The sequence below is a fragment of the Anopheles moucheti genome, chromosome 3, assembly GCF_943734755.1.
Source record: "Anopheles moucheti chromosome 3, idAnoMoucSN_F20_07, whole genome shotgun sequence".
Taxonomy (NCBI): Eukaryota; Metazoa; Arthropoda; class Insecta; order Diptera; family Culicidae; genus Anopheles; species Anopheles moucheti.
In genome coordinates, this window is record NC_069141.1 from 49,127,733 (window position 1) to 49,138,476 (window position 10,744).

General features: G+C 43.8%; 1 protein-coding gene across 1 annotated transcript; it reads left to right on the forward strand.

The window, feature by feature from the left end:
• Positions 1 to 404: 404 nt before the first annotated feature.
• On the forward strand, positions 405 to 7,048 carry LOC128302785 (uncharacterized). The gene is made up of 4 exons (XM_053039636.1): positions 405 to 1,584; positions 1,660 to 3,193; positions 4,112 to 4,823; positions 7,043 to 7,048. Exons 1-4 carry the CDS (start codon positions 405 to 407, stop codon positions 7,046 to 7,048), a joined length of 3,432 nt encoding a protein of 1,143 aa, XP_052895596.1.
• The last annotated feature ends 3,696 nt before the right edge of the window (positions 7,049 to 10,744 follow it).

Genomic DNA, 10,744 nt, shown 5'->3' on the forward strand with positions numbered 1-10,744 from the left:
CAACTTCACTACGTGAATTGAGGGATAAGTGAATTTTGGCATTGCTATAGTTGTGTGAGTTCGATAAAACACAACGGTCGTCGCCTAGCACCACAGGCACGAAATTAGTTCAAACGTGTATCACGTACGCGTTTGCGAGAGACACTTTATTTCTGTTCCACAATTTTGCACGTTTAGTTCACGTGTCGTGAAAATTGTGAGTTGTTGCACCGCATCAACGAGAAAGCGTCATTGGCTTAGCGTTCTGAAAAGTGTAGCGTCCCTTTAACATCGCCATCGCGAAACGTGACCATCTTAACGAACAGTCGTTCCCGCCATCATTTGAACAACTTGCATGCAAGATAGCAAGTTGTAACGATCGTCGACCCTACACGCGTATCTAAGTATTAGTGAAGTGCGTTAAGATGGAGAAGAAAATTAAAGCCGCGCAATTAAAAAAGCGCCAAGCTCAAGCGCTGATTAAGAACATTGAGCAGTTCAAATTAAACTTTACCGACAGTGATGTGAATGAAATTCCCGTGTGTTTGGAACAGTTAGAGCAACATAATGCCAATTTTATGGATGCAATCTCCAAACTGGAAGAGTTGGATGAGTCAGCGGAATCACTAGAGACATACCTGCAAGAAAGGTGCGAGATGGATAATGTGTATCGCAAAATAAAGGGATTCTTGCTTCAAAAGCAACCATGCGAAGCAAATCCGCTAAATGCTTCAGTGTTGTTTGCGAACACGAGTGTAGGGGCGTCAGGTCATTCGGGACCAAGTTTACGGCTCCCGAAAATCGGATTACCATCCTTCGATGGTGATTCAACGAAGTGGCTCTCCTTCCGTGATCGATTTGTATCGATGATCGATTCGTCAGCAGAGATTCCGACGATCATGAAGCTGCAGTACCTGTTGTCGTCATTGAAGGGGGAAGCCGCGCTGCTCTTCGAGCACACCACGCTGATAGCAGACAATTACGCTAGCACATGGGCCGCAATGTTGAAAACTTACGACAACCCGCGTATGCTGGTCCGGCAATATCTGCGGAAAATTCACCATCTCCCAGCGGTGAAATCGGAGTCTGCGGAAGAATTGGCGCACCTGGTCGTCGAGTTTAAGCGTCATGTAGACGGCTTAGAAAAGCTGAAGGAACCTGTCGACAGTTGGGATGCTCCGCTCACCACCTTGATGTTCTTCAAGCTGCATCCCTCAACTATGCTGGCTTGGGAAAAGCATTCGTCGCAAGCACCTCGAGATAAGTATAAGGATCTCATCGAGTTCTTACAAAGTCGTGTACTTATTCTCAGGTCAACTCGGCAATTCACGGAAGACATAAAGGCCAATACGGCAATGGTGGCCGGCGGCGAGCATAAAGTAGGAGCAAGGCCGAAAACTGCAGTGAATGCAGCGACAACACGGCACTCGACGCATGGCCAGTCCAACGGCATGCAGCTACCTTGCCCGATGGGTTGCGAAGAGGTGCACAATCTTCGCAGCTGTCCTGAGTTTCTGAAAGGAGATGTCCAGCATCGGCGAGAAGTGGTGGCGAAGGAGCGGCTATGCTTCAACTGCCTGAACCAAAACCACCAAGTGAGGTCATGTAAGTCACTTAATCGTTGCATTACGTGCAACGCCAGACATCATAGCCTATTACATGACAACACACGTCCGAAAGTGTCGATGGCGGCAAAGGCCGAACAAGAGATGTCATTTCTTGAAACGGCATTGCTTTGGGTGGTCGATGACCATGGTATTCGGCATGAAGCACGAGCGCTCTTGGATTCAGGATCGATGTGCAACTTCATCTCGGAATCCTTAGCGCAAAAGTTGCTTACCACGAGATCGAAAGTTAATGTTTCGATCATAGGTATCGGTCAAGCGGTACAACAAGTTAAAGGGTCCATCGATGCTGCAGTGCAATCGAAGTCAGAGCAGTTTTCAACCACTATGGAATTTCTGATTTTGAAAACACCGTCTGCTGAGATTCCAATCACACCGATCGACACAACATCATGGAAGATTCCGACTGTCTCGTTAGCAGACCCATCATTCCACATCCCAGGGAGAATAGATATCGTCATCGGTAGTGACGCATATTGGGAAATGCATACTGGCAGAAAGCGTGCACTAGGTAGAGGTAGACCATGGTTGGTAGAGACGCCCTTCGGTTGGACAGTCTCTGGGAATAGTTCCCACACATCGGCTTCGAGCCAACGGTCCTGCCTCACCACCGTTAGTCAAGCTTCGCTTGACACTATGCTGCAACGTTTCTGGGAAACAGAGAGCATCCTAGAAGGTCCCGCGTTATCCATAGAAGAGGACCAATGCGAGAAATATTATGCGGCCACTACAACGCGTGATAGTCAAGGTCGATACGTAGTAAGCTTGCCGCATAAGACCGATTCCAAGATTGTATTGGGACAATCTAGAGCGATAGCCGATCGCCGGCTCGTTGCCGTTGAACGACGATTGTTGAACAATCCTGAAATGGAGGTAGAATATAAACGGTTCATGTCCGAATACGAAACATTGGGACATATGAGAAAACTCACCGAACCCGTTGATGATAGTGCTCCGCATTATTATATCCCTCACCATGCGGTGGTGAAGGAAACGAGTACGACCACGAAGGTACGTGTTGTCTTCGATGCATCCTGCAAGACAACATCTGGGTACTCGTTAAACGATACGCTGCTCGTAGGCCCAACAGTACAAGATGATTTGTTTACGATTATCTTGAGGTTCAGAAAGCACGCCATAGCCCTAGTAGCAGATGTCGAAAAGATGTATCGACAAGTTCGTCATTGTGAAAGTGATCACAAACTGCTACGCATTCGGTACCGAGAAAGATTCACCGACCCGATAGCAACGTACGAATTGCAAACAGTTACCTACGGTACTGCCTCAGCGCCATTTTTGGCCACACGCACGTTGCAACAGATTGCGCACGACCACAAGGGCCAGTACCCCAAAGCGATTGATCCAGTTCTGCACGACTTCTATGTGGATGATCTATTGACTGGTGCGGCGGACCTGGCAGAAGCCATCGAAGTGCGCAAGCAAATTTCACAAATGCTGGATTCAGCCGGCTTTGCATTGAAGAAGTGGGCGTCAAATGTCCCTGATGCACTTCGAGATGTCTCACTAGAGGATCTTGCGATCCAATCGATGCATGAATGGAAGGACGGCCAAGCAGTATCAACGCTAGGGTTGGTTTGGGAACCAGCCAATGATATGTTTTGCTTCAAAGTAAATCTTCCACCTCCTGCTGAAGTGTTAACGAGAAGTCTGGTCTTGTCGTATACGGCAAGTATATTCGACCCTCTTGGGCTATTGGGTCCGACCATCATCCTGGCTAAGATGTTCTTGCAGCGATTATGGAGTTTGAGGCATGATGGAAAGGCTTGGGATTGGGATTGTGCATTACCGGGCGAGCTTCAGGAAGAGTGGAGAAGTTTCCACTCAACACTATATTTGCTACGCAAATTACGTGTGCCTCGGTTTGTGTCCCAGTCTGAAACGGTTAGCCTACAATTGCATGTATTTGCCGATGCATCGCAAATTGCATATGGAGCTTGCTGCTATGTGAGAGCAGAATCCATGGGGTCAACTACGGTGCGGCTATTAGCTGCCAAATCAAAGGTAGTGTCTCTGGCAAACACCCATTCGATTGGCAGGTTGGAGCTGTGCGCCGCACGATTAGCGACGCAATTGTTCCAGAAAGTGAGTCGAGCGCTAACGCCATCTCAGATGACCATTTGTTGGACCGACTCGATGACAGTAATGTACTGGCTGAAGTCTCCTCCCCGTCGATGGAACCCATTTGTGGCCAACAGGGTGGCCCAAATTCAGGAGGAAACGAGGATATCATGCTGGCGTCATGTTCCAGGGTGTCATAACCCGGCAGATGACATTTCGCGGGGACTAAAACCAGACGATTTACTGAAGTGTGATCGGTGGTGGCATGGACCACATTGGTTGGTTCTTGGTGAAGATGAATGGCCACAACCGGTTCCACTACCCATGAAGGATGACGGTGACATCGAAGAAAGAGCAAAGGTGTCACTAATTGTCACAGCGAAGTGTGAATTCCGTGACAAACTGTTTGAACGGTTCTCGTCATACAGTAAACTGCGACGAGTAATGGGATACTGCTTGCGATTCATCGAATGCAGCCGAGCAAGCAAGGTATCAGCGAGCAAGTGCAACAAACCGACGTCTATCAAGGAGTTGGAAAATGCTGTTCCTTCGCTTACGGCGACGGAACTGCGCATTGCGGAACTGAGGTTGTGCCAGCTAGCACAACGGGATTCATTCGCGGAAGAGTTGGACGACCTGAAACGAGGGAAACGTGTTGGTGAAAGATCGAAGCTGAAGTGGTTGTCACCGTACCTTGATGAAGAAGGTATGTTACGCATCGGTGGCCGGCTGGGAAATGCGAACATTTCCAAGGATGTTAAGCACCCCATCATCCTTGCGGCTTCACATCACCTATCTTCACTGTTGGTATCAGCATATCATCTGAAGTTACTACATGCTGGTCCGCAGTTAATGTTGGCAACGATTCGACAACGCTTCTGGTTGATTGGTGGTCGAAATCTTGCAAGGAGCGTTTACCATCGATGCCACACTTGTTTCAAGAACAAGCCGGTATTGGTGAAGCAGGCGGTAGCTGATTTGCCTGAATCACGAGTGACACCGACGAGACCATTTGCAGTTAGCGGTGTGGACTATTGCGGACCATTTCTGTTGAAATCAACGATCCGCAACCGGAGTCCAACAAAAGCATACATCGCGATCTTTGTGTGCTTCTCAACGCGAGCAGTTCACATCGAGTTGGTGAGCGATCTCACCACGACAGCATTTCTAGCAGCATTACGACGTTTTGTCGCACGCAGAGGCAAAGTCTCTGAGTTACACTCGGATAATGCGACTACGTTTAAGGGAGCAGCTCACGAGTTAAACCGCATTTATAAAATGTTGAAAGCTGATGATAGTGATAGGAGATTAATTTTTGATTGGTGTGCAGAAAATGAAATGCGTTGGAAGTTCATTCCCCCACGGGCGCCTCATTTTGGAGGACTTTGGGAGGCAGCAGTAAAATCAGCGAAAAGGCACATTGCTAAAACGATAGGAGTTAGTAGGATTACGCAAGAAAATATGCTTACCCTTCTTGCGCAAGTGGAACAATGCCTCAATTCACGTCCGTTAGTACCATTGTCGAATGAACCGACCGATTTAGAAGTTTTAACTCCAGGCCATTTCTTAGTAGGGTCCAACATGCAAGCGGTACCAGAGGTTGACTTTACTAATCGTCAAGACAACCGATTAACCAAATACCAGCTCGTGCAGAAACATGTACAAACGATTTGGGCACGATGGTACCCAGAGTACTTACAGCAACTCCAGGCTAGAGCCAAACACTCTAACGCGTCACCGGTACAGTTAGAAGTGAACCGTTTAGTGATAGTAAAGGAGGATAACGTGCCACCTAGTGTGTGGCCGAAAGGGCGAATTATAGCACTGCACCCAGGTAAAGACGGCGTAGTCAGAGTAGTAACTTTACGCACTGGGTCAGGAAAGGAAATCGTTAGAGCAGTGAACAGACTTGCGCTATTGCCAAATCCTATAGAGGATCAGTCTGATCACAACCAAACCACGTGTTAGAATGGCAGTACGATCATTGTCACGACTGACAGATGCAATGTTAACACTGCCGATCAGTGTAGTAAACAATAGAAATTAGTTACAGGAATTAACCGGCTACAGGAATTAAATAGTTACAAGAATTGGAATTTATAATTAGTACTAGGTTAAAAGAATTCTCTTTTGGTGGCCGGAATGTTGGATTTCTAGGGTTTAACTAAATTGTAAATATGTCAAGTAATTGTTTTGTTTTGTTTATATCCGTTCGCACTTGACAACTCTAGGAGCTATATATGTAAACAGGACGCAACATGTTAGGCATATGAACTATGGTAGAATTAAGTTGCATGAACGCATGAATTGTAAAATGAACTTAAGGGACAATTGAATAAACAGTAGCAAAGGGAAAGCCAAACGAGTAACATCACTTTCACATTATCACAAATTAGAACCACTTTCGCCGCTAGTGCAAAATTATACAGTGTTATTTATGAAGTACGGGCAACGGGCTTTGCCTGCCAGCCCCTGGAATACTTTCGATGCTTCAATATTTATGAAACTGCGCCAGTTTCCGGTAGTGGGAAGTTTTTTTACCGTTAAACTAAACTTCACCTGCCCTATCCTAACGCTGCGTTCCAATTTGCTTCCCATGGTGGTTGAAATTCAATACAGGGTACATTCAATTTTTCAACTTGTTGCAGGAATGGTTGATTTTGCGTTAGTCGACTGTAGTTTATTATTTATGGCGTTGGAAAAGTGTTGAAGACGACGGCATCGTTCAATGCTACCATTGTGGGAAGGAATGGGTGATGTTTAAGCAACAATGTTTGTATTATTAAGGATTGAAAGCATTCTTCACTAATTTCAAATCATAACGAAAAACAGCTGATCATGAAACCAGCGAGTGATTTAAATAAAACAACTTATGAAAAATGTAAATAGTTTTAAACCAACCTTTTTTGTTTAAGAAAATGGTGAAAAAATTAAACAGCACCAGGAAAATGTTACATAAATAACCACACTGGATATTAATTTGCTAGAGTGTCTTTGTAACACATCGTTTATACTCTTCTTTATTACAATAATCAAAATATATATATTTTTTATTATCGTTAGAACGGCCAGGCCGTATGTCTAATCAAAATATATTTAAATTGTCAACTAATTTTATCTTGTTTTATTCAGAAGAGACGACTAGGTCGTATTGACTGTTTTTTTTCTTTTTTAAACAAGGTAGGCTTTGCTAACAGAAACTCTAAAATGTGTTTATTGGAATTTTTAAACCAATCATTTGTATTGGATTTTAATAATTTACATTTGCAAGTTTACGCGATAATGGACAATATTTTGTACTAAAAAAAGACGTTTGAAATTCTCGTAAAATAACTTTTATTTGTCTTGTTGTACTATAGCCGTGACATATGCAGTTTACAGGGCAAGACGGTCTCAAATGATAGGACTCAAATGACTTTACTTGATAGGACCTGAGGAATATCCCATCCAGCCCATTGTCCTAGGCGCAGAATTGACTATTAAGTAACAGACTAATAAAGTCTAAGAAAGTCAGAAAAGCAGGCCATGTTTTGCCAGGCAGTTGTGATTGTAAAATGAAAGAATGCATGAAGAAAAAACAGGAATATTTTAAGAAGTAGAGTTTAAAAAAACGATAATTGTCGTAAAAATCTGTGGTTGAAATATTATACCAATCAGTTTACAGACCTCCAAGAATTTCTGTGGATACCGATTTGCTGTGTTATAGATTCGTAATTTGGTTCTTAAAATTAAGTCTTTTAATAGTAATAAGGTTGTTAAATTGATGAATTAATTAAATTATAATAATAAGTATGAAACTGTGTTCAAGTTTCAGTCACTCATCTCTTCTCTTATATACAAAAATTGTTTTTTTACTCACATCTTCTTATTCACCATTCCACCATCGATTTGCACACACTAGTGGTAACGGAGCAAAATGTTCGCAGTACAGTGCGCGATGCATGCTGCTTTGCTCTTTGAGAAAAAAACGTCATCATTAAATTAGTTTCCAAAACAAACTCCAGTCACCGGTACGATGGCCTGACAAATTTGTGCGTAATTTTACTCGGTAGCAAAATGCAAGCCGCACGGTCATCGAAACCGTTTCATTGCGCTGTGAACAGTTCCAATCACTCCTTATCCACCCACCGAGCGTAGTTTTCAAGGTTTCGGTGCGGTTGAGCTGCTCTCCGTCAGCTGATTGCATTCCCAGTCCGGCGCTTAGTTAATAAATCATCGGTGCCGAAGTTTACTTTTCTTCGGTCGGTTCGTTTTCTTAGCCGGGCTCTAAATAAAACCATTAGTCAGTATCGTTAGCGGCTGTCGCGGGTCTCGCAACCGAACGCAGCTGCCGACCGGGAATTGAACTCCAATCAATACTAATGTCCACACGCCACGTTTGGGCAGCCCTCGGCGGCAGTCCCTTCGCCACCGACCAAAAGCAAAAGCAATCAGCGTTTTGAGTGATTAAGAGAATATTCGTATCGGGATAGGAAACAGTTGCAGAATTCATCATCCACGACGAGCCACAGTTGACGGGCTAGCGACACGCGCACGCAACGACATTACGCCATTCGACGACACGCCGGTCATCGTGGTTACACCGGGCACCGCAAACAACTGCGAGTAGTTTTAAACTAAGAATTATCGCTTTTTAACCGCTTTTTCAATTAGCGGAGCCGCGTTGTGGCCACCACTTTCCGAAGCGTGCAGCACAACGGTATTGCGCATAGAAAACGCCATAGAACGCTGCCCGCTGGTTAGGGCTTTTGCTGCTTAGGATGCAAATGCAGTGCATGTTATTAATACGCACCGACGCACCGACACCACTGGCTCGGGCATGACAATCAAGTGCAACTGCACCGCACAAAACGCGCGCCAAGCGGTAAAAATAAACACGCTTTTGCTTAGTGTGCGCAAAGCGAACCGGTGCGTTGTCGTGACCGTGCTCTTCACGCCCCGTGCGTGCAGGGTGCGGAGGGGTTGATTTATAAATACAGAAGACGCAACGAAGGAACGGCGGCTGCAGCGGGAGCAGCAAGATGTGAAGAACCGTTTTATTAATTATAATCATAACCGCACTGACATTGACAATGATTTCGCTGTGCTCGCACTGCACGCGCAATGGTGAGGTTAGGAGGCGGCCCCCTTGGAGGGCGGTGCGGTGCAGCGAATGCGTGTGTATGCACTTTCGCATCTTGATGCCGGCTTAGGTCTCCGTGGCGGCGACATTCGTTTCCGCGGTGGCGCTCCCCGCGATACTGTTCGGCGTCCCGATGCGTTTTATCTCTTCATATGCGCGAGTGCGGGACGCTTTCGGGCAGCGACTTAGTGTCGCTGGGAATTAATTCGATGGATTGTTTCGCGCCAACTTGCTGGCCATCAACTTTTAGTGTCCGATATTAACTACCGTTGTAATGGAGCGCGTACTGCGCGTGCACTGGGCTTGGGTTTTAATATGTACGGACACGCGTTACAGTCCGTACGGGAGGACGATCGCGTAAGCCATTTCTAATTTCTTCGCACGACTACCGGTCATGGATGCAGTGCGCATCAGGAGGATTATAGATGAACAACTAACAGCCAATGCTTTAACAGTGCGCTACAAAGTAGGCCAATTTATCTGTTAACTGTCATTGGCAACTACAAATTGTGACAGTTGTTGCGCTATAAATAAATCAAGCAAAAGAATGTTTTTAAAAGTTTTGTTGTTATAACGAATTAAAAGGCTTGCATTTAAAAGCAGAACAACCAAATTATGTACGTTAATTATTTTCATAACCAGTTTGATATTGTTTGCTTACTATTTAACTTAAATGATTCTTCACCTTTGAAATTTTTCTTCAACTATACAATTTTAATTGTGTACCTTTTTACATTTATTCTGTTTTGAAATTATCTTTTCTATAAAAATGCTTTCAGAACTTTTGCTGGCCACAATAATAAATTCATTATTTTTAATCTTACTTGGTGAGTACGGGCAGTCCCCGAGATACGCGGTTCCTCTTAATACGCGGATTCGGAGATATGCGGTTTTTTTTTGGGAAATTTGACAGCTGAGCTAGTTTATAGCACAAAATCTAAGCAAAAAGGTCAACATTTGGTCGAAAATTCTAATCTGTATCATATAAAACATTTCTTTTTAACTTATTTGCATATATTCTTGTCAAAAATCACCTAATTTGCTGAATAAATTACGTGCAGAGAAGGAAGTCGCCTCAGTGACTTTGAAGCATAAACGAAATTGCACCAGAATTCGAACGCGGAAATTCGAGATACGCGGATTTTCCCGGGTTATAGCAGTCCGCTATAATAGCGTATCTCGAGGACTGCCTGTATATACATTTGAGAATATTTACGATTTAGACAAAGAATTTAAGGCGTTTTTTTATAGATTTTCAGTACATCTGGGAGATTTTTGATTTCGTAGCACAGAATAGACACGTAAAAGTCTTACATCATCTACGAGAGAATTGCTTAACCCCAGAAATTAATGTAATGATAATGGATCGTGTTAGTCTCCTCGGTAAATGACGGTTATGTTCTATCGGCTTCGGATTTCACAAATGATTTTCCAGCGTGTTATTTAATTTGAATAATATCGAATGCGTTTGATGTTTAGGTTGATTGTATAAAAGCATACCAAATTTTGAACAACTTTTAATATTTTTATTGACGAAGAGTTTAGATGCGTTACGCATTTCATCGAAATGATAAGAGGGATTTAACTTTATCTTCAATTCAAAGTCACCTTTACGTTTAAGCCTCTAAAACATATCTTCTTATTCTATTCCATAATATTTTTAACAATTTTCGCCTTAAAATCATTATCAATTGTATCAAATACATAACAACCGCTGCCAAAACCGTGTTATATTACTTCACCAAAGATTCGTTGTTTCTTCCTCAATTTAATTGCAATTGTTTGAGCATCCCAGTAAAATCGAAGCTCCATACCCGATAGCAAACAGACGGATATTCTATTCGATTTTCCAATCGAGCGTTTTTTATTCGCGCTCCATTTTTTTCAGCCATGTTGTGCTCGGAAAAGAACCCATAGCCGCTAGGTAAACGAACGGACA

Bases quoted from the DNA above. Each gene is read 5' to 3' on its own strand.
- LOC128302785 (XM_053039636.1), top strand. From the start codon at position 405: ATGGAGAAGAAAATTAAAGCCGCGCAATTAAAAAAGCGCCAAGCTCAA. The intron at 1,585-1,659 runs GTAAGTCACTTA...CACGTCCGAAAG, and splicing joins AAACCACCAAGTGAGGTCAT to TGTCGATGGCGGCAAAGGCC. The intron at 3,194-4,111 runs GTTGGTTTGGGA...CTCGTCATACAG, and splicing joins CAAGCAGTATCAACGCTAGG to TAAACTGCGACGAGTAATGG.